This window comes from Pomacea canaliculata, linkage group LG9 (assembly GCF_003073045.1).
Source record: "Pomacea canaliculata isolate SZHN2017 linkage group LG9, ASM307304v1, whole genome shotgun sequence".
Classification (NCBI taxonomy): Eukaryota; Metazoa; Mollusca; class Gastropoda; order Architaenioglossa; family Ampullariidae; genus Pomacea; species Pomacea canaliculata.
This window is the reverse complement of record NC_037598.1, coordinates 5888231-5912595: the sequence shown is the minus strand read 5'-3', so window position 1 is coordinate 5912595 and position 24365 is coordinate 5888231. Positions and strand designations below refer to the sequence as shown.

General features: G+C 37.3%; 2 protein-coding genes across 2 annotated transcripts; one reads left to right on the top strand and one right to left on the bottom strand.

The window, feature by feature from the left end:
* Nucleotides 1–592: 592 nt before the first annotated feature.
* Nucleotides 593–13099, bottom strand: LOC112572050 (kelch-like protein 15). Its single transcript, XM_025251560.1, has 5 exons — nucleotides 13022–13099; nucleotides 11898–12042; nucleotides 11278–11520; nucleotides 10761–10937; nucleotides 593–10152 (listed from the first exon to the last, which is right to left on the bottom strand). The coding sequence occupies exons 2-5, from the start codon at nucleotides 12015–12017 to the stop codon at nucleotides 8905–8907; spliced, it is 1788 nt and encodes a 595-aa protein (XP_025107345.1). The 5' UTR covers nucleotides 12018–12042; nucleotides 13022–13099; the 3' UTR covers nucleotides 593–8904.
* Nucleotides 13100–13237: 138 nt separating this feature from the next.
* Nucleotides 13238–18786, top strand: LOC112572511 (39S ribosomal protein L42, mitochondrial-like). The gene is made up of 6 exons (XM_025252223.1): nucleotides 13238–13339; nucleotides 13494–13563; nucleotides 15625–15709; nucleotides 17347–17379; nucleotides 17674–17795; nucleotides 18239–18786. Exons 1-6 carry the CDS (start codon nucleotides 13261–13263, stop codon nucleotides 18294–18296), a joined length of 447 nt encoding a protein of 148 aa, XP_025108008.1. The 5' UTR covers nucleotides 13238–13260; the 3' UTR covers nucleotides 18297–18786.
* The last annotated feature ends 5579 nt before the right edge of the window (nucleotides 18787–24365 follow it).

Here is a 24365-nt window from a genome sequence, read left to right as displayed (position 1 = left end):
GCTACACAGCATAACGAATTTTAAGTGTATAAGCTTTTATTTTTTTATTTAGTTTAGACTTTCCTTATAAAACAAATTCCCTATAGCATAGTGTTCAAAACACAAAAGCCATTAATCGGATAACACACAGACACAGGCTCCTGTTAAATAATCATTTTGAAACGTGTACATATATTACAGGAGGTTAAAGGAATGTAGTAAACATGTTATACAACACTATAACTAAATCTGCTTGATAACGCTATTAAATGCCAGTGAACACCTAATTACAATCATGAGAATTCCATCACAAGAAATTTTCCACCTATTCGGGCCATCAATTCTGTGTACCTCCATGCAGGATCAACAGATCAAGGCTGTCCTCATTGTTTTGGCTTTGCAACTTCTGAATGTTAACTGTGAGTGTGAATGAAGCTGTCTGAATCGTGAATGTATGAATCTGGCAGATATGGATATGTCGTGGTATTGTTTGGTGCTTTCATATTTAATTGCCCTCTGGAATAAACTGCTTCATGTTTTAGCTCCTTTTAAATGAAAGAAAGCCAACAACCAGACCAGTTAAGCATCCATTTACTAAAACAGCTCACACATCCTTGTTTTATTGGTACCTTTATTGAACGTTCTTAACATTGTGATGACATAAAAAAAAACATATCCAGCAGAATATATTACTTGGTTCAAACATAAAAATTCCCATAACCAAGCAGACATGGACAGTAAATTGTATGTGGTCCGCATGGAATGCCATTGTCCAACCATCTCGTTTATTTTTGCCAAAAAATCTATACGATCTGCTGTAAGATCTGAGGCTGTTTTTGAATCACATGCCTGAGGACTGAAGACCCATGACCATCTACACTCAAGTCAAGAAAACTAACAACACAATGGTGTCTCCCAGATGCAATTTTGTACAAGATTAAACCTGCAAAATGAACTAAATCTAGCGAAAATGATACTTAAGCACTTCTTTCCACTAGGATAACAGCAACCCATATGTATATTTTCTATGCAGTGTTTGAAAATCTGTTACGCTGCAAGATTAAGGGGACAGTTTAGCTCATTTTTAGCTGTCTTCTGCGTCATTGCAGAAATGGTCAAAATAGAAAAAGCTAAAGGTTATATTATTCCTACAATTGTACAGTCATAGGGGAGGAATATAAAATCCCTCACTTATCTTGGGGGTAGTTTCTGTAGGGGTATGCCTATCTTTCCCTCACTGCCCAACCTGCTAAGGAGCCAGATACCCTCTTCACATCTGGGTCAAGAAGGAGAAAGATGTCTTATCACACGGGTATCAAACCAGCATGTGCATCTTTGGTTTCAGATGATGATGTTTAAATTTTGCCTCCCCAACATTTGACAGAAATGCTTGGAACTAGGCATGCAAATACACTAAAGCAGACAAAACATTTGAATGTACTAGGCTGGTTGGTTGGTTGTGTTTTAACGTTGTGCCAGCTACTAAGGCTACATCATGGCGATAGAGTGCACTAGTTTTTTTCCCCAAATAAAATTATTCTAGTGACCTAAAAGGACAAATTTAAACTGCAATAAAACACTTTAGTATAAATATGGTAAGTGATATAAATGCAGTTTATCTGTTATTGTGTTGTAAAATGAAACAAATTTTATGCATGCTACAACTGTTACTAAATAGGTGTTGTATCCATAGTCAACAAGGAATGGGGAGTAGGTCAGTCGCTTATCCACAGCATGCAGACTTTTACGGTCTCCCTTATTGTACATAGAGGTGAATTTCACATACACTGGGAAAAATTCATTTGTGCAGTATATTTTCTTTTCAATCACTGCTGCAAAGCATACGTTTTGAAAAAACACATACAAAATTCTGAGTTTAAAAGTTATACATGCAAATGTTTTTAGAGATTTATTGCAGCAACAGTTAAAAATGGTGATATCGCATTTAATGCTTATTGCATTTACATTAGAAGCTGAAGAATTCCAGAATTCATGTTGTTGAACCTTACAGCAAGCTATATCTCACTATTCCCAGGTTTGCAGTATTAGGTGGTCGTGATACAAAAATACAAATCAAGATAAGGAATTTCGATTAATTTTTCTGTATTGAAAATTCAAAACCCTAAAGACTTTTGTATGATTTTTACCTGAACTGTCCCTTTAAATCAAGAGATGCCACAATACACTTAAATAAGTCTGAAATGTGTTCAAGCATCACATCCTTTATGAGTGTGTTCATTTATTTCATTTATAAGATCACAAATTTGTAAAAAGGATATCTGGAAATATATAGTATAAAATTTAATTGTAAAGATGTTTTGCTTATTAAAAAAAAAGGAAACAAACATGGAATTCAGTAAAAATAGAAATCATAATGAGTATACACTGTGGAGTTAATTAACTTAATCTGCAAGTGGAAGATGAACGTGCCATGTTTTTTTTTTTAAATAGACATAGTTTCAGAATAACAGGCTATTGTTGCTTCTTGCTATTTAAACTCAAATATTGCAATCAGCATATAGATAAAGAAATAATTTCAAAATATAATTTGAAGTGTATAGAATCCTGAAATGAATTTGTGCTTTCATGATTCACTCCTGCAGTAAATGTGTATACTCTACAGCGGTTTTGCCATATAATTTCTCAATGGTCATGACCAAGCAGAAAAATCTTTTCTCATAAATAAAGACAAATAAACAGAAGTTCCATTTTTGACTTCACAAGATGAGTTATTTTAGCTATATAAAGCCTTCCTTTATTAAGCTACTTACAAACATTACTGAAAGGCTACTTGCTAACATTACTGAAAGTCTCCTTAAAACATCAAAGGATATGGTAAATTATATCCACTATATTTCGGAAATAAGGCAAAGCACTTCATTTCACTGACTTTGACAGCCAAAAAAAAAAAAGCAATGATTGATAAGCTGAATGTAAGCAACTGTGAGAAGTGGAAGAAAAAGTCATTTATTTGATGGAAGATCTTGTGTAACATAAAGCAGCTTATCACATCATTGGAGTCTATGATAGCATCCAGCGCGATAAATAGAACAGTAGTGGGGAGGATACTGAAATACACTGAGGCAGCCTTCTTTAAAGGATAGTTCTAGAATTATCAGTTGCTCCAGGACTCCCACATTCTTCCTAACTTCTATCTTTCTCTCTCCCATGAGTGTCACACACACACACATAGAAAGTACATTTATATGGATTTCAGAGAATTAAAATTTGAAAAGGGTACAAGTCAGGTGTGCCCAGCCTACAGCCCGTGGGCCACATCCAGCCCGTGAAAGTGCCTCATCCAGCCCGCTCAAATCTTACATTTTGGTACATCGCTGCATAATTTCATTTTTAATGTTGGCAAAACTGCCATGTTCTGGCCCGCAAAATTTAATACCATGTTGAGTACGACCCTCGGGCGAGAAAAGGTTGGGCGCCATTGGTATAAGTGGTGCCAGAAAAAAACAGAAATAAAAAAATGTCAAATAACTGCAATAAAGGTTCATTAGAATCTTTTTTTTTTTAATGCAACATACTGTTTGGGGAGTGGGTGGGGAGGGAACAAGTGATGTACACAGAGCCAGCAATTAAGTCTATATCTCAGCAAAGAAGCTGGCACAGTTCATATGCATATAAGCAGAGAAAGAACAATTTAATGTGGATGAGATCAGCTCTGAACCAGGATAGCCTTCTGTAACTGTACTGACAACAAGTGCCTTTGTGCACTGTAAATTTATTTTGCATAACTTTAATGAGGAATGATTAAATAGCAGACTTATCATATCAGACTCATTAGACTGCAAAAATCATTGCAAGAGTAACTGCTCAACTGTAAGATTTTAAAACATTGATGAGATGCAAAATAGGTTTTATAATGCCTCAATGAAACAGTGGACAGTCAAATGCATACTTTAAAATCAAACTGTCTATGGAATGTACCAACAAGCAACATTTTGTATATTAATTTCCTGTCATACTCTTCAAAGCTTTGTCACTAATCATTTTCTTGTTAAGGTAGAAAATGTTACCATGTGCTAAAAAAATATTACATAAATGTTGGCATACCTGGTGCCAGATTTGTGCACATCAAAATCGCCAAAATGTAAAAAGTTTCATGCATTCAAAACATATTTTTAAAATTCATTTTGATCAATACATATCTAACAGTGTTCTACAGTTCAGATCTTTAAAAATACAGATAGTTTGAAAAAAAAAACATAAATACAGACTCATGAAATCTTACGAAGGAAAAATGAGGGTTTTAATTTCTTGACATTAAACACAGATTAAAATCGATATAAAGTAAAACGTGTGCAGTATTTAGCAAAACACCCTAGCAGAGAAGCAAGACAAAAAAAAAAAAGCTTTTGTCACTGCTTGTTCATAGTCCCAACCAAAATCTGGCCTCACTGTTAATGTAAATTGCATGTTAAATATCACTGATGCTTGGTAATAATAACTTTATAACATTACTAGTTTTAAAATTATTTGAACTATCCATTCAACCAGCTGCTATTATGTATTTTCAACATCATTTGATTTGATTTTAGTGTGTAATATTATCACGCATATGTTTTCTATCCAAGTAAATGTTTGCTGGACAAAGATATCCTTGAATTAGCAAACAATAACTAAAACAATCCAAGAGAAAACATTCTGTGAAAGAAATATATTAGGTGCGAATTTGGAGCCACATCAAAAGCAAGACTGGCGAAATATGTTGCACCACTCGTGCATGCATATAACTGCACCAGGCACGAATCCACTGGATTCTCCCCCTATTCAGTAATGTTTGGGAGAGACCCCCAGCTGCCAGTGGACATTGAATTTGGGCTTGGGGAAAGGAGTATGCCTCAGCCCCTGACAAAGTACATGGACTCTGAGAGAGAAGCTACGCGATTCATTTGCGCTCGCAACCATAGTCGCGGAGGAAAGCCGAAGAAAACAAAAAAAGGCTTATGACAGCAACACCCATGGGGCCACCCTTGAAGTTGGCGACAGAATGCTCGTCAAAAGGCTGGCGTTCGATGGGAAACATAAACTTGCAGACAAGTGGGAGCAAGAGGTGTCTGCGGTCCTTAGGAAACCCAACACGGACATACCAGTGTTTGTGGTGAAACGCGAGGATGGCAGTGGCTGGGAGCATACATTACACAAAAATGTCCTCTTACCATTAGGCCACGCTCTCATGGATCATGAAAGGCAACAGCCTACAATACCTCAGGCCAAGAAACACGACCAGGGAAAACGTCACCGCATGAACACAGCAGGCAGAAGTGAGGCCAGTGGGTCTGAGGTTAAGACCAGCGAGTCTGAAGACGAAATGTTGGCCGTTCCCATAGCACAGTGGTTCTTAACCTGGGTTCGATCGAACCCTAGGGGTTCGGTGGGTCAGTCTCAGGGGTTCGGCGGAGCCTCCGCCACAGAGGTCAAGACACACCCGCAATTCGTGATGACACTAAAGAAGGATTCGGTGAATGTGCATATGAAACTAAAGAAGGGTTTGGTGAACGTGCATATGAAACTTGTGGGTTCGGTACCTCAAAAAAGGTTAAGAACCACTGCCATAGCAACAAGTGATGTTGGTAGCAGCGACGCAGCACAGGGCAGCATCCGTGATGTACAAGCTGCTCATGCATTTGACGATCATGACACCCTTGATGTGGCTACGCAGGAAGAGGAGCAAGAGATACCAGATGCAGAGAGTGGGAATGAGGAGCAGGAGCCGGACCAGCCAGGGCGCCGCCCACTACCCAGGCCAAGAACTGGGGGCTGGTCTAGAACTGCACTGGCCTGGCAACGCTCTGGGGAGTACGTGTTAAGCCAGCAGCAGACAATACCTTCACCTGCATCCGCAGGAGCAGTGGAGACAGTTGTAGGCAGACTACAAGATGTGTTTAGGGAACTAATGAATATGGACTATGTGTTGGACTGGCCTGTAGCAGCCATCAAAGCCTGCATGTTAGAGAAGGACTAAACGTTCAGTGTTACAAACTCTCGTCACATGTCTATACATGGTGGGGTTTTTTTTATCTTGTTTTCATGATTCAGTGTAGTTTTATTTGTATGTATATGATGTTATAGGGTAGCAGGTATATCGTTTATTTTTTTGTGTGTTTTTTTTTTTACTTTTCATCAGGCTTAGAGCATGGGGTTAAATGCCTTTGACGACATTTCTTTATTGGGGTGGGGTGTATATATTAGGTGCAATTGCAGGGGCAGCACGCCCAAGTATAATGAAATTCTGATGCGTCTCGGTTGCGTCTTAAAATGATGCAAGAAGAAAAGACCTGGGGGTTTTGTGATAACGATCAAAAAGGAGCATTTGGGGGAGGAAGAAAAGGATTAGCTGAAGATTGAGTATCGCTAACAAGAGCGAGTAGAAACATCTTCAGACGAAGACAGATTACGAGTCATAGACAACCAGCAGCCCGGTTGTCAGTAGGTCACCCTACTACAGAAATGTCTAAATATTAAAAGTGTACTCTTCAATCCCTTTTCAGCATTATCACACATGGAATTTGTTGCAGAAAGTATAAAGAATAAATGTAAATTTGAAAGACATTAACAGCATTTCCGCTCATTTGTTGACAAAGGCACATCAACATAAAATCTCTATTCTCTCTCCTCTGCCACATGTATCAAAACATTCTGACAACCCACTTGTATCAAAATACAACAACTACAGCACAATGTATGTGCTAACAGCTCAAAGACTTAAACAAGAAGACTTCTGGTGGGTGAGTGTGTAGGTGTGTGGAGGGGAGGGGGAAGGAGTATAAAACAAAATAGAACTTCAAGATATTTTTTGTGAGAATTAAGATGAGCAATGAATTTGATGTGTATATTTTCTGGGATATTTTTAGCACCTTCAGCATCAAGCCCTCTTGCACTTTTTTATATCTGACAAATTACTGACAATCACATGGTTTACAACAATCCTGTGGACTACTTATAGCAAGAGCCTCTGGAAAAACAGCTTTGTAAAATCTGCTTGTAAAATGCCAATTTTGATGAAACACATTTTTAGACTTTTTCTCTTCTGCAATACACTGATGCAAACACTGTTTTGATCTATTCTAATGGATATGGTTTTGATGGTGTAGGCTTATCTATGTTTATGATAACATAAAGCTGAGCTCTCCTTCTATTCATGGATGAGAATATGTGAATACTTACATCTCATAAGCAGTGTCATTCCTCAAATCTGGGAAATTAGTATCTTGTCATTAACTTAGTCAAACTAGAGACTTTCCAGACCAAATGTTTCAATAAATTTTCAAAATATTTTGGCCAAACACAGTTTCTAATGAAGAAATCCTTACAAGAGCCAGCTGTACAAAAATGACAAACACAATCCAAAATGAAGATGGCAAGGGCATGTGCAGAAACCACCCCGAATACCTTCATTAGACAGTTGATGGCAAGAGGAAATGTGGTCAGCCAAAAGGAACATGGTGAAGGTCAGTAGAGAGAGAGAGAGCTAAAGGATCAGCAAATGACCTGGCAGAACATAGCTAAAGTAACTGCTGGCAGACAAAAATGGAGGTCTCTAGTGAATGCATTATGTACCAGTCAGGTACAAAGAGGGCTAAGTAAAGTATTTAATTAAGTCAGGGACTGATAGGAAAGCTTTATTCTTTAATCTTTTACCAAGCCCTTTGGATCTAATGACAATACTGCAAACAACCTTTTTTCTAATGAGAATCTGCCTTCAACTCACTCTCCCATAGAAAACTTTCAAGTACTTACATGAAACAAATGCAGAAAGCTCAGTGATCAAAAGTGACAAAATAAAACTGAATACATTTGCCACCTAGATAAACTGAAATGGACGACACTGGCTGGTTACTCCAAATACCACCCTGAAGAACAATTTAAAGTATTGACAAAAGGCTCTCTTTGTCAATTAAGCATGGTGTGAAATGGCATGACAACACCAGCAGAAAAATAGCATTCATATTAGCAAGTTCTCTAAGAATTTTGTACCATTAACAAAAATGATTCTGGTTTTACGTGTGTTGGATCTGCACTCTTAAAGTGTGCAACCTAAACAGTAATCAATTACTTGCATACTATAACACCCAGAAAGAAAAAAAATATATATAGTGTGCAACAGTCAATCTGTCACCAAAAAAATTCAATAAAGTAGAGAAATAATTTGTGCCAAAAAATATGCAGATTGTAAACAGCAAACATTTATACAGTTCTGGATTTTTCCACAAAGTGAAAGATTGTTACATGTACTGAAATATATTTTACCAGATCAGTTGCTTATGATGACTGAGTGTGGTCCTGTGTAAGAATGTTTAGTGTAGGACACCAAGACGAAAAACTGACATTTTCTTAGCTTCACATTAACATCATCAATTCAGACAGAGAAAAGACTCTGCATCAGATGAAAAATATATTACACAACAAAAGGAAGTCACAAGAAATGCCTTACTTCAGCTATACTCTGTAACCGCTGAATGAGGGTTACAAATTAAACAAAAACCAAAGCCAGGTTCTCTATATTATTAAGTTACATACTACCATTGATTGCTCTGCACATGCTCTTCACCATCATCCTTCTGGCTGTGACAGAGTGAATGAAAAAATATGATTTAAAAGTTTTACTCCACTCTGTCAGTATAGTTTAGTAAAATACTCTGAGAGGGTTCAGTGAGAAAGGGTATGAGAGTTTCCTTTCCCCCAAAAAAGAAGAAAATGCAAGCAAATAAGAATGACATATACAAAGATAAAAAATACAAACCCTTAAGCCCTTTCCAAGATTCTTAAGCAATAAACATTTCCTACTGCCAAAACAAAAAAAAAAAAGCTAATCTATTTTTGCAACAAGCAGGATGAGTAGTCAATGCTGTTAATACTATTCATCGATACTATAAGTGCAAGGCTTGCACGCCGAGCATTTGATGTACTTTCTTATTCCTTCGATGGATATGCAACATTCATAACAGCAACCTTTTGAATAAAAAGTCCAAAATATTCCTTGCACTTAAATTTGTCTTTTTCTATATCATAGCTGCCCAGATGCCCCCCACCAACAAAATAAATCTCATCTTCATACAATGCAACTGAACGTAGGATGTGACCAAAAGAAGGGGGTGTTGGCGTGATCTCTGTCCACTGATTGGTTTCAATGTCATACATTTCATTATTTGTACAGTCAGTGAACCCGACATTTGAAACAGGCTGACAAGTATAACCGCCACAGACGTACAAACGGTTGTTGTGGGCAGTTATGCTGTGACCTTGTCGTGGGTGAAGCATACCTGCGATGGGCTCCCAGGACTCAGTACCAAGGCTCAGCTTGAAAGATGTACCTGTAGGGATAGGTTCTGATGGATCTGCGCTGATTCCACCTGTCATATACAACTCATTGTCGTGAAATGCTGCAGCATGGTCATATGAGCCAAAAAGGAGGTCGGGCAGAGGTATCCAGCTGTTGTCAGCAATATCATACATCTCAACAGAAGCAAGAATACTTTCAAACTCATTGTTGTCCACGAGCTGGTGATCAACTCCTCCCAGCACGAAAATTCTATCTCGTGAGCAGCAAGAAGCATGAGACACACGAGGCTGAGCCATTGATGCTAGCTCTGTCCACTCACGAGTGCGAGAACTAAAGCGAAACATCCTGTTGCTGCTGCACAGCCTGACATCATACCCACCAGCACAGAAGAAAAAGTCTCCTATGGCTATGGAGCTTGATGAGCCAAGGTCATGTTCCATGACTACATCATTCCCACCTAATTCCTCTGTGCAAATGCCAGATGATGTTAGACTTTTGTACGTAAGTATGTAGCGACCCTCAACAAAAGAAAACATGACGACATGGGGAGCAGCCCCTCGGGCTGAAAATTGTATTCCTTGCCTAAGACACTGACTAGAAACATTGTAGTTGTAATGCTTAGCTTCTTCCACTGCATCCTGAATCTCTGGAAATTGAGAGAAAGATGAATGTAGAGTCTCAAGCGTTTCTAGATCTAGAAGAGGGAAACGTATCAAGCGCAGGAGGGGCAACAGTAACTCGCTGCGCTCTTCTGGCTTGGTGTTCACCCACTTCTGTACAAGGAAAAGAATGAAGTCCTCATGGGCATCAATGTAAAAGTCATCCTTCACAAGCTGCACAAGCAGGTCTCCATCAAGGTTTTCAAAGAAATTATTCTCCTGTGACACATGTAATTATCATAGCTTTAACAAAAAAATTAAAAATACCAACTAAATTAAACAAATTATTCTATGTTTATTCTTTGTTATTTGTAGCTTTGTTTGGTACATAATTTTGTGACTATTGTTAGATATTGCTGCATTGTTATAGTCATCATTGTTAAATTAAAATGAGATTGTTTAGTATTTCGTAGGATCCTATAACCTTTTTTCAGTCCCTTTTTTCACTTTGATAAATAAAATTGTCTATATCATAATTATTTTCTCAGTTTCCTTGTTCCATAAAAAATTTTGAGGAACTAAGCAGATTCTTTCTTCAGTCAAATTAGAAGAAATACTCAGGAGGTACATCTCAGGTACAGCTATTTGTGGGTGTGAGAGGGGAGGGGGATGTGATCCATGGGTCAGATAGGTGCTGTTATTTGTATTCCCTGCCAATGTAATCCATAGATCAGATAGGTGCTGTTTCTTTGTGTTCCTGCCAGACCTGTGGTCTGCACCCAACCACATGAAAGCAAATCTTCTTTTTGATTTTCACGTGTTTCAACTTTTAGACCATAGCCAAAACCTGCTAAGGATTTACAGATGCTACTCCAATTCTGGCTCACCTCAGACAGCTGTATTATATTGTTTCCCAAAAAGCCAAAAATTTCTGAACGCAGGTCACCTAGCCAGTACTTGTCTGCTAGCACAAGAACATTTTGGTAATTCTCCATTCCCAGCTGGTGGACCAGATAGTCGCAGCATGCATCAACTAGAAACTCCACGTGGAAAAAACGTGCTGCCTGCAGTCATTTAAGCAAAAGCAAAACAACACGATAATTGACTTGAAAGATTTTAGAATCTCAGGCTAATAATTTTGTATAACTACTAGTTCAAGAAATAATGAAAAGTAAATTCTGATTTACTTTATTTTTATATACTAATTCAGGTAGTAAATATTTTTTCACAGCAAACTACTACTCTTGCAGGTCAATAAAGAATTTGAAACAAAAAAAGATCAGATGTGATCTTTAGTTGATGGAATGTTATATTCATATAGATAATAACAACTTTTATTGCCATATTGAGTGTTCACATGTTTTAAATGTTAACTGCCTTACCACACCTCCAACATTACATTACCTCTAACACATCTTCAATGTTGAGCTGATCAATGGTGACATGGCCATGGTAGAAGTAGTCCAGAATGACAGTGAATCCACCTGGGCTTATCTCATGGAGCTCTATGACATCTTTCTCTTTCTCCAACATGTCATGTGAGAACATTGCTGAGAAATAGTCACTGGCTTCAGCTAAAACATCTCTGTGTGCCTTGAAACTGGCATTGCCCACCTTTAGTTTTATGTCACATTTGTAATCATACATCTAGAAAAAAAACAGCATTATTTTACAAAAAGGAAAAAGACTTTCCTTCGATTAATGATGTGCCATTTTAAAGGTATAAAACTAATTACATAAAACAGACAAGAATATAAGTTAACTGAATTTCCAGCAGCATTTAACCAAATGCCAGAAACTTCTTTTTATAAATAAACCACTTACAAATTGCCATCCCTATGACCACTAAACTATGGAACCCTTTACTCCCAACCCCCTCCCTGTTTAGTGCATATAAAGAAAAGAAACATATTTTATGATAAAAACAACTCGTTATACTCGTTATTAAGAACATTTACGTTTACAAAGACTGTAACAAAAAATTGTCTAATAAATTTTTCTGAACAAAAAACTTTAAACCAAACCTTTGCTTGTATTTTGCTGAACTTTGGGTTCATATATTTAATCTTTCCTGGAGAAATCTGGATAATCTCAAACCTTGCAGTATCCTGACCATCTCCTTCACCAGAAACTTTACTTGCCATGGTTGGGCACTCAGAGCATGGAAATCTACAGAAAGCATCAACATCACTTTACCTACTCTGATCAATAAAACAATTAGACTATTAAAACAGTAGTAATTGGATAGTGGTTAATAGCTATAAAATGCATATACACAAATGTTGCCATGTGTTCTGCCCTTTTATATAGATAACAATTTCTTACAACAAACAGTATATATATGATAGGCAGATTTATCTATTAGGCCTTTGGATCTATATCTGACCCTCTGACAAGCCTTCCACTATATTTAACTTTAACACTATATTTAACCTGCATGTAATAATGATCAAGTTACTGAAACATTTTTCATAAAATATGCTTAAGCATGAAAAACTGCCCATGATTTTTTGAAAACTTATAAACTACATTAGTGAGAATAATATTCATGCTATGCAGCTTTCGCTTTGTACGTATGTCTGTATTATATTCCTAAAGTGCTCTAAAAGCAAAAAAAAGAAAACTTTTTTTTAATGGCAAACTTTATTATTTGTGATTAACCAGTTCAAATATGTGATATGCGCCAGAAATTTATACATAGAACATCTACTGTGATCCTAGCATATAGCTGCTTAACACAGCATCTTTGCCATGTCACTCCTCTCAGAGTAGCAAAACTACATTCCATATCCATAGACGACCGACCAAGAAGTCCCAACAACTTCAACAAAATTCCCTTTAAGAATTTGCGCACTTAATAAAGAATCCCTGGAAAAATTAAGCGAATCATGTGTACTAGGATTAATAGTGTTCACAAGCCGTACAAGTAGGCGATTTGCCTTTGAAAGCAAAATTACTAGTAGTAATATTAGCAAAAAATGCGTCTTTAGAGTACTTCTGTACTTCATAGACTGGAAGAGTCAGTATATCTTCCCTACATCCTCCTATACACAGATTTTGAATCAACCAATAAATAATCTCGTGGAAATTAAGAAATATTATGAGTGTTCTATTAATGACCAATAAAATTATATTTTAAATTACTTACAGCTTGTACTTCAAGTTCTGAAATCAATTTCGATGCTCTTGCAGAACGTCTTCTGCTTCATGTAGGGGAACGCACTCTAAGCAGTGACTTTTTAAAAAATTCTAGAGAAACATCATGTATCATTTAATATTCCACTGACTTATTTATTAAACTTATATTTGATCGTTTTTAACAATAAAGTAAACATGTATATCACATTACACGAAATAGTATTTGATCTTGTTTTCTCAAGGCGATGAATGCTGTCCCTTTTAAAAATGGCTGCCTCCTTGACTTGTCATTATTTAAGAAATGTTCATCGCACTATTGCGGTTCTCCGTACGTATGACTGTTTTCCTCCTCGCAAAAGAAACAACACATCAGTAATCTTAAACTAACCTTTACCTAAATTACCGGAAATTTTATCATCATGCGTTTATTTCATGAAGTCAGTGTCCATAATTTACGTATTATATAAGTATTCTCTTTGCAGGTTGTAATGCTCTTACATCAAGTTACTGTCGACAATATACCACTAGCTGTAAAGGAGTCCAGTATTACAGGTATATATTTTCAGATCTTCATGGAGAGTTTGTTTTTAGTTAAATATTCAACGATTTTATTCGCGGTTGATTGAACTAGATTCAACTAGGTTCTACTAAGTACATGTAGTTTCCTCTAACGGTCGATTCGCCTATAGGTCGGTTCCACTAGTGCCGATTTGTCTATAGGACGCATGAAATGAAGAAATTGCAGTGATTTGAATTTTATTAAATGATTTAAATCTATCATGTAACATATACCAGCATAGTGATTTACAGTATTACTGTCTAATAACATAGAACACAGTGCTAATGACACACTAAAATGTAAATAATGCACATTATTACCGTTTAATAAGTCTAACTGTATAAGAGATGCACTATAGCATGCAGATATGTGACAACATTGCTCTGACTGAAACTTTCAATACAACGCTGAACACGCAAACATTCTTTTTCATCGTACATTGTGTCTTTGAGATGCTCTGAAGAAAAGCTGGTTTCTGCATTGCAATATCTTTGGACAGGCCATCGAAGAACAACCACAGTGTTGAATGGTCAGCAAGGAACAGTGACTGAAGGCTGTGGTGCCAACTTTCTGTTATGTTTATTGTTCTGGCGATCCCTTCAGTAGCAGTGGCATGCTGGTTCCATATTGCAGGAGGAAACAACACTTTGTCTGTGGTGATCACCACGACCTGAAAGCCGATGACATCTGACATATGTATGTTCAAAATAACTCAATAATTCATCCATCTGGGGATGTTCAGACATTGAGCTCGCCAGTTCTTCAAAGCTGGTCTGCACTTCATCAACGGGAACATGTGCGTGAGCAGCAAAGAAACAGACACTAATTCTAATTGCATCATCTGCTTTGTATACTGGGCGCATTCCTATTTCATAAACTTTTCACAACACAATCTTGCTGAGATGGAAGTAGCATCCAGTCACACGGGCATTCAGATAGTGTGGTTGAAAGGACTCTATCGCAGCAATTTAAAAATCAGTCAGGATCACATGTGGTTGTACATGTGGCATTAGACAATTGAGGTAGTATAGCAAAAGTGTGTATGTGCCTCTGTCTTGTTGGGCAGTAGACAGTAAAGAGCTGCTGGATTGGTGCCACTACATTTGAAAAACGGCCTGTTTTGCTTTACTTCTTGCTGAATTTCCTTCATCATCATGCTGTGACATCTGCACAATTCGAGTCTCCAATGTCTTTATGCGTGCTGGACATTTCAACAGTTCATACTTGCAACATCTCCCGTTAACTTCACATTTAATATCCAATCTCTGCTTGCAAAATTCAAAACCATTGCACAAAGCATTTTCACAACCATGTTTTGCATATCCGATATTGATTTTGCTAGAATTTACTACTCTAATGTATACTGTATTTTGTTTTATGAAGTTTGACTCTTGTATAATGTCATAAAGTTTGAAAGTTCAGCGATATGCCTTCAATGAAGTTTCTATATCATTATTATACCGTCTAGCCAAAAGTTGCCGACGCCAAAAACAACATGTCACACACATGTACAGTATCAGTAATTTGTCTAATCCTTTGCTTGTGCTCAGTAATTATATTTGTATGTAATAATGCTCTATTACTCTATTGATTTCTGTTCTATTATACTGTATTGTCAAACCGATTATTGTCTATTACAACATGTTAATAGTCACTGACCCACGATAGCATCTGTAGACGAATCGACACTAGTTGAACCGACTGTAAGACGAAACGACTTAGTCCAACTGACCTCAGTTAAACTGACCCTAGTCAAATTGACCGGTTACCCATCAATATGTATTATACATACAGTAATGTATTATGCTGAACATGCAACAATATATGTGCATATGTATGATTGTGTAAGACATTTGCCTTTATTAGTTTTGCTAAAAGCATTTTAATACTATAATGTTATGTATCCTCATATTTTTTCCTTTTTAAGGATGCATTCTTACGGAATGGTGGGGGAGGGGTATAATATAAATCCAATAATGTTTTTGGACAAATTTAAATGGCGATAGATTATTGAATTGTTAGAATATTAATATGACTAAGATTTGTGTGTTCAGGAAACCGAGAATAGCTGTTGCCCCAGATGGCAATTCAATTATATGCTGGCACCCAGAACCTGAATTTCCATATGAATATTCACAGGTATGTATGTGTGTTGCTCAAAGTAGCATTTGTAAATTTGTCAAATTAAAATTGAAATGTCTAGAACATAAACATCTAACACCCTGTAACAATAAAATATTACTTTATCACCAAATGTGCAATTAATGTTCTTGAATAATCTATTGCAGCCAATAAAAACAAATGAGGACTATATTTTCGATTAACACTTAGTAATTATTATTCAGATTTAGAGCAGTAAAATTCAAGTTAGAAAAAATTATATGTTTATTTAGATTGTAAGTTTGTATGTGCATCCAAAATGTCAGTAATATCTTCATCTTCCTCTAAGAGAGATGGCGTGCACTGCAACAGTGCCTTTTCTTCAACTATAAAATCACAATTTTTTTTCACAAGGAAATTGTACAGTTATGGTATATAGTATTAAGAGGCTGTTGGACAACATACATTTTAGTAATATACTAGAAATAATTGAAAACCATATTGATAATCTCATGGTCATCATGAAGATAAATAGGGAGGAGTGATCATGAGGTCATCCGTTTTGCCTCTTTTTTCCCACTCTTGTTCTCATTCATTGACTAAGAGACAGCTGAGAAACAATGTGACACAACTGTCAAACACAATGAACTTGGAAGGAAGGAAACAAAAAAAGATGCACCCATTACTACAAAATGGTGCAGCTGCTAATGCAAACGTCTTCATAGCTATGGCTCAATTGCATCAATATGTCCGCATTGGTAAAACTGGTAAAAACATGCACAGAAGAAACTCAGTCTTAATTTACAAAATTTCTAAAAACAAACATTTCTATTAAAAAAAAATCACCATCCGTGCACTTTATGCGATGAATAATGTGTGCGATATTGAAAGGTACATTGACTTCTATAAAGTTAAAAGCTTGGTAGACCATAAAGTTAAGGGCTGTATCACAGTGCATGTGGTGCAGATGTTACAATACCATCTAAAAGGCATATACTAAAGAGGCTGATAGATTTTGTACAGTTCTAGCATAATATTATATGATCCATGTTAATTTTGTGGTTCAGGAAAATACTGCTCATTTTCCATCATCTAATCTGCATAGGCAGATAATCCCCAAATCAAAATCTAAAACAAGAAGGTTGTGTTGAGACTTAATAGATTAACTGAAGAAGTAGTGTATGATGCATGACTTTCAGTCATGGTGTTAATTGGAGATGACCTTCCGCGAAAATTTCTATTGGCATCCACCACTACTTTATGCTAAATCCAGAGGGCATCTACAGACATGGAAAAGTTGCCAACACAATATCATTTTAGCACAATAAATGTGCCATTGATTGGGTTTTTATGACATCTCATCTGCCAAAGGCAAGTATAGAACATGAAATCAATTAATCACTATTGAAATCATGGGTTATAAGTCATATCTAAGCAAGCTTTCATCCCATTTTTAAAACGCAGTATATTGTATTACATTGTTTATAGGTTCAACATTGGTAATATTTTTATAAATCGGAGCAAAATTTAAATATCTCATTACTTAATGTCCCAGCAACGTATATTAGAAGATCATTTACTAACTTAAAGATTTTCTAATGACTCCCCACCACTATTATTTTTTTTTCTCAAATATTATACTCTCAATTATCGTTCAACCACTGTGTTTGTTTCAGCCTATGCCAAGGGAGGAAGGGGAGGCAGCTCAGGTAACTTTTATTTATCAGTGCAAAGATATTTGAGGATAAGTTTTTAGCTTGTTGGTTGCTTTTTACAATATGTGTGTGTGTTGGAACTGTTACGTTTTTCTAGAAACAGCAACTGTGTATCTTGCATTTAAAAACTTTGGGGATTAACTGTTATGGAGAACAAAACATAAATCAGTTGTTTTAATGATTTATGCTTTTATAATTTGTTTAAAACATTTTTTCAATAATGCTGCTGTATTGTTCTACAGAATAATGTGTTTCTAAAGCACTTGCTTGTGGTCTTATAAAATACAGGGGGAGACACCACTCAAAGTTAATTTTCTGGTAGAGGAGAAATTAAAAATGAGACCTGATGGCCCAACAGACAACGAGTTGAGCAATATGTTCTTCACAACCAAACATACGTGGAGACCAAGGTAGGTTTTAGTTCAGATTTAAAAAGAAAAGGAAAGCACTATTTTAGCACATTTAAAACTAAATATAGAATGATAAAAGATTTCCAGGTCAAGCATGGGCCTGGTATATAGCAAATAAGCAGAAGATAGCTGGATGGCTAACATGAAGCAGCCTAGTAAAATACTCATAAAAGATAGTTTAGCTGGCTTCTACTTTCTAGCCATCCAAGATGTGCTCTGCCCCTTGTCTGAGGTTACGCATAACTGCTAATTAAAAGAAGCTAAAAGACACATCTGTTTGGGTTTTTTGTGCATTAAATACATTTAGCACATATTCACAAGTAAAACTACATTTTTTTAATTTTACAAATAATTAAAGGAGTTTTATAACCCAACATTGTATTTTAAATATGCTTTATGTTGAAACAAATGATATGTATTATTTTCCACATTTTGACTTTCAGGCCACGTGAGGACAAATTGAAGCCCAAGAATATTCCAGTGGATAGAGATGGTCTGTGAATGTTTTGTTCATTGGCATTAAGGATGCATCAGACCATCTCGTGTAGATAAAATAAACTCACAGTCTGACAAAATAAGTTGATAATTGTATGTGGCATGAGGAGAGTGGTCAAGAAAAGGTTAACTGATGGCTGCAATGGACTTGAGCTAAATACCAGACATCACTGAGTTCTTTCTTCAAAAATGGGTCTTTGTCCTCAACTAAGTGTTTGTAACTATTATACCGTAAATTTTTAAGTGTAAGTTGCAACTTTTTAGCCAGCTTTAAACTCTGTGGCTTAACATCGATGTGACAAGTTAAAAACTGTACTAAAGTTACAAGAGAATGATGAAGTTTATATATGACTATTTGGATTCAAAATTATCGTGAACAGCAAACATACTAATGTAAAAGAATTGGTTGCTGGGGTTTTTTGTTTTTGTTTTGTTTTTTTATTTTTTGACATGTTAGCAAAGGCCAAAGCAAGAGACAATAAAATACAAAAGAGGTCTTTCAAACAATATAAAATTATTTCGATGGTGGTATACGGCCCGCGGGCCGGACGTTCCCCACCCCTGTTTTACATGAATTTAACATTTTAGCCTGAACAAACGAATTTACAGCTTTCAGCAATGAGAAGATAACTGCTCTTGAAATGAATAATATAACTAATCCATAAAAATTACACGCACGCTCCCACACACATCAACATTGTTCGGGTCCCCATTCCAGCCCCGGTATCACTGAGACTAGCTAGATATGGATGAGGCTCTTTTCAACTTACCACTGTTGCTGAGACGACTCGACTTTATTTGTCCCAAAGGGCAGTTAAGCAGCTCGTAAAGCTATAACTTAATGATAACCGTACCAATACCAGCTGAACAATCACAGATCAACACTATCCAGACTCACATGCAATTAACAATCAATAAGCTGTCAGTTTCCATACTTCTATACGGATCTATAAGAACCACCGGCACAGAGCCAAACAATCAACAATCGCAAGGAAAACTCACCTAAAATAGTGTTCGCTAGTCGCAACATGTCGGTCACTGTGATCCATCTCTGACAACGCTGAAGCAAGATTTACACGACCTTAACGGTTCTTGGCCTTTAGGTTGTCGACAAGCATATGGAGATCAAAAAGCTGCTGATACGAGACATACAAAACAGGTGGAAAATGTGTGGCTGACAAAAAATGACTTCAGTTTCCTGCGAAGGAAGAGATGTTATTAAGCCTGCCTCGGCGTTCAGTTTTCTGTTAGTCACACCTTATACATGTATCAACGATGTCCAGATCTTCATTACGATAGTCTTTGCACCAGAAGAATTCCGTTTTTAAGTCAATATCTTTGTTTTAGTGACGTTTAATTAATTAAAACTAAAGCCGTTTCGTGACCCGCAAAGATCAGAGCAGTAGGTCACCGGTCGCATTGATCACCAAATTCCAAATAAATCATCACCGAACAACATATTTGCAGTTCGGGTATTTCAAGTAAACAAGGCGAAACTGTTTTTTTTTTTGTTTTTTTTGGTTTTTTTTGTTTTTTTTTGCCCAGTACGAAGTTGTTGCGTTATATGTATAGCTCAGCAGCCATTATTATTATTATTAAAACATAGAAATATAAATGCATATCGACTCGTACTGGCAAATGTATCGACTGGCCCCCGCGCAGCATCACAAAAAAAATTTGTCACACATTGATTTCTGCGGTAGCTGTTGTTAAGCTAAATAAACACAAGCTGGTAAAACATACTTGATATGCCAACGAACATTCCGCACACGGAACATAAGACCAACAAATATGTACTAAGCACAGTCGTCGCCCCGGTGAGACACTAAGGAACCTCTACTGGCGGTAAAGAAGCGGCGCAGGTTTGACCCTGCACAGCACTTGAAAGTCTATCTTTCGGGGTTCCTTGGAACGCAGTCAAAGACAATGACCAACTTTATTTGCCCCAGTGGGCAATTTGAACATGGGAAGGTGCTTTAGTCACAAAAGTTAGAAATAAAAATAAGGAATAAAGTTTGCTGCAAGGTACAGCGTTAAGAGATGTCAACATGAAAAATATTAGCAAATGAAAAAAAGGCAAGTGACAATTATATAGATAATATAAACAAACTTCAAGAATAATCAAGTGCACACCACCTACATCATACACCACTGACACTTCATCTGAGGTTGAGCAGCTGGACCGCAGATGGGACAAACGATTTCATGTGTCTATTACTTTTACATATTGGCATGACATAGCGTTTATCTGAACTTAAGTTCTCTCGTCGATGCCGAGGTAGAGAAAAATGTGGTCAAGATAAAAGAATGAGGGGGTGGGAGAATTGGTGTTTTACGCCTAGCCAACAACTAAGGCTATGTCACTGTCATGGACCAGTCCGTGCCTCCATGTTTTTAGGTTAGTTTAACCCCTTCGCTACTTATGAACCTCAAGAGTAGAAAGCATGTATGGGAGAAAGAATGAGAATGTCAGCGGAAAAAAGGTTGACCGTGACACGGAGTATTTGGTGAACACTTCAGCCGTAGAAATTTCGGCGGGAACGAGAGGCTCTGGAAACCGTCGACCTCGTGACGTCACCGTGGAGTACCGCTGCTGTGACCCCGGGAAACCCCTCCCCGATACGGCCCGTGTGGACGGTCGTGGAGTGTCATCCCTCGCTGAGCTACACGGGACCACCAAAGAGTTTCCTATCCCTTCTTTTATCACAGAAAACAACAAAACTTTTGATATTCCACTTTATTATAAGCAAAAATAAAACGACTCCATAGCTGAAAGTAGCTGCAAAAATGTACATACTTCTTTCATAAAATAACTATTTCAACAACAACAACAACAACAACAACAACAAATTTGTGTATACATGCACACGTAGGCAGTTTCTTTTTCTCTTTTTTATATTTACCCCCATTGCACAAGTATAGCTCACGGCGAAGCAGTTATGGTTTTGTTTTGCTAGAGGAAATCATGCATCATTTTGGAGAAAATGTTCACTATATAATATCTAATACAATCTAAGCTTGTGATCATGAATGCTGACACCGCTAATGCTGATTTATGACCAACATAAATATGTGAAAAAAGCATCAAACATATGGAAGCAAACTATTTTACATGATGTTCAGATCGTAGTGGAAACCTTCCTCGAAAATATTTTATCCTTGAGTGAGATAAGGTATCTCCATCCACTGTCCTCCAGAAAAGGCTGCTAATTTTATGCAGGCATCAACAACAGTTTTTAACTGTGTTCATTTAGATGTAGTATAAAGAAAGAGTATTATGATTACACACACTCAGTCGTAGACAAGGACCAAACTTTGAAAAAAGAACTTAGTGATGGCTGTCTGATTTAGGTAAAGGAATCATGATGGCCTTCATAGTTTTATCATTCTTGTTTCGCCATCTGGCAGAAAGCATTTGCGACATGATGACAGCTGCTTCCCTAAGTTCAGGAGTAAAGCTGTTGGTTATCTGTTCTGCATTTATTCGTACACAATAGTATGTTAAACTTTGTTTGTATTGATAAATGATAAAATTCTGTTCTTTTGCGAAACGAGGCAAAGTTCTTCTTCTCCAGTTTACACACAACATCTTTACTTGACTTTTTTGCAGTCCAGTCTCCCTGCAAATCTCCTCGACCGCCGTGCTCTCCAGATAAGGATGTCCAGTTAGTATAATTGCTTTTATTAAGGCGTGGTCTACCATCACATGGACGCTCTTGTCAAAGTCTGAAATATGAGAGAAGCGAATGTTACCATCTACCAGCAAATTTATATATAGACCTGAAGTTCAGCAAAGCTAAAATAATTTTACTAAAATATTTTGACAATCTATTTATAAGGATGTGCGAGACGAGAATTGTAGTTAAAAATGAACTAACTAAGCAGGGATAGCGAGGTCTGGACATTTAAGCTAAGCGAGAATGAAACTACGAGCCGGAAGATGACAGGTGAATAGTGGTTTTGAAGGGGTGAGACTGCCATTCGGCTCGGAAATAAGTACACACTTCTTGGAGTCAGGTAACCGGTCTAAGAATTTTAACTGCATTTCTTTCCTCTGCAGCCAGTTGTTATTTTTAGCTTTACTAAGCAACAACAATGACCATTTAAAAGACTGAAGCATCGATATGATCGTTCGTGTGCTTACAATTGTGTGAAAAATCCTTACAGGGTCCGTACTTGTGTATCAGCCCTAGTCACTGGGAGCCTTATTCCATGTAACGCCATTGTGACCATTACATGTGCGAGTGTTGGTCGATTGCAATAGACTTTAGAAAAAGCGCCGTTGGACTTTATTGCTCACACATTGTAATAAAATATGTGCAACAGTTTTGTTACAAAAGTCGAGAGTGGGTTCATTTAAAATGGAGTGTCGTTAGTGCCCATCCTTGGGTGACGCTGTCCGATTGCCGAACTCAGTCGCGCATGACTGCTCCAGCAGCGTCAGTCCAGCCTGGGTGGCGACCCAGTAGGGGGTGTCGTAGTTAGGTCATCACCGCCGACCACAGGCTTACACAATGTTGCTGCCCCAGGACAGGTCCTTTCCCACTGACGTAATCTCCCTTGTCGCCAGGGTCACCTGCGGGTAGCAGGTCATGCGTGTAGCCATTCGTGCTTCACCTTACCTCCGTCGTGCCCACCCTGGGTGATTCTTTAGTCTTTTCTACCGTGCGAAGCCTTGCCAGTAATTTGCATATCACCTCTCTCGTTATCGACCTTGACAGTGCATACTTAGCAATCTAATGACAATCGCCCTGTCCTAACATAATTGTTTTGGAGGAAATTAATTCATATACACAATAATGAAGCACACCTTGTGTGAGATGGCCAGTAGCATTGACCACACCTTACGTAACGTGACATCACATTGACATTTCTATTCCACTGTGCACAACTGTAGATTATTTCTACGTTGGCTGCCGGCATAACAAAATGTTTTTATTTAGCGACTTATTTATTCGGCAACTAAACGACGATCTTGCACGTTTTTTTTTTTTTACTACATCAGCCTATAAATTGTGAGGGGTCATTAGGTGGAAAGTGGACAAAACTTTTGGTGCTGACAAACTTCGGGCTAATACATATACCTTGAATGATTTTTTCCAGCCTTCTATATAATATTATTTATAGAAAGCTTTTCAAAATCTTTAAAAGCGACCGGTGGTCAAGCTAAAGTAGACACCTTAAGATGTTGAGTGGAGTTGATTTTAACTTTAGTTAGTTTATTGCTTGTTGCTCCTTTGAGGAGAATAGGGACGAGACAACAGCGCGCCAGCAGACCCTGTTTAGGGCAGCCCCATTAGTTTGGCCCACGTGATTACAATGTTCTTTGCCTCGCTTTCCACGGTTCTTTTCCAAGTCTGCTTTGCGATTTTAACTTTAATGATATAAAACCTCTTTCGCCATTGTGTTGCATACGGAATATAAATGAAAATATTTTTTTTAAAGTGGCTAGAAAGTCACAAACCTTAGTGGCTAACGATTTCTTTCACTTTTAACAACTGAAAAAAGAACTTAGTGGCAACTGGTTGTCTTTCTCACAATTTTTCCTATAATGTCCACCACATTTTGAATATTAATAGTTTATATAAAGAGAAAGAAAACGAAACTCACTTCTTCTTGTAGTTTTTGCTTTTTTCGGCAGGTTCTTCATAATCGCTCCTGGAATTGTGTGAATGCTTTCGTAAAGATGATAAGACTGACCAGGGAATGATCTTCTGACAACCCCTTTCAAAATTTGTAGCTCGCACGCTTGTTTTCATTGGCTGGCCAAGCGGCGAATACCACGTGACAACTGGTTACATGGGTCATTAGCAAATGTCCACTTGGCACGCGTTGCTATTTCGGTACGCATGAGTGGCCAGGAGACATCTTCGCTTCCATCGACCCACCCACATCCTAACCTCACCATCCACATTTTCCATAGTGCGAATAATCACTTCTAGGTGGAGACACTTTCGTGTCAAATAAGTAAACCAATATCATATAAAAATCATTAGTAATGCCTGCAGCCGTAACTTTGCAATAATTGTCGGAAAAACCAAAAAAATACATGAAGAAGTGAGTTTCTTTTTCTTT

Bases quoted from the DNA above. Each gene is read 5' to 3' on its own strand.
- LOC112572050 (XM_025251560.1), bottom strand. From the start codon at position 12,017: ATGGCAAGTAAAGTTTCTGGTGAAGGAGATGGTCAGGATACTGCAAGG. The intron at 10,938-11,277 runs GTAATGTAATGT...AAATGACTGCAG, and splicing joins ACATTGAAGATGTGTTAGAG to GCAGCACGTTTTTTCCACGT. The intron at 10,153-10,760 runs GTGAGCCAGAAT...CATGTGTCACAG, and splicing joins ATATAATACAGCTGTCTGAG to GAGAATAATTTCTTTGAAAA.
- LOC112572511 (XM_025252223.1), top strand. From the start codon at position 13,261: ATGCTGTCCCTTTTAAAAATGGCTGCCTCCTTGACTTGTCATTATTTA. The intron at 15,710-17,346 runs GTATGTATGTGT...TGTTTGTTTCAG, and splicing joins TTCCATATGAATATTCACAG to CCTATGCCAAGGGAGGAAGG. The intron at 17,380-17,673 runs GTAACTTTTATT...TATAAAATACAG, and splicing joins AGGAAGGGGAGGCAGCTCAG to GGGGAGACACCACTCAAAGT.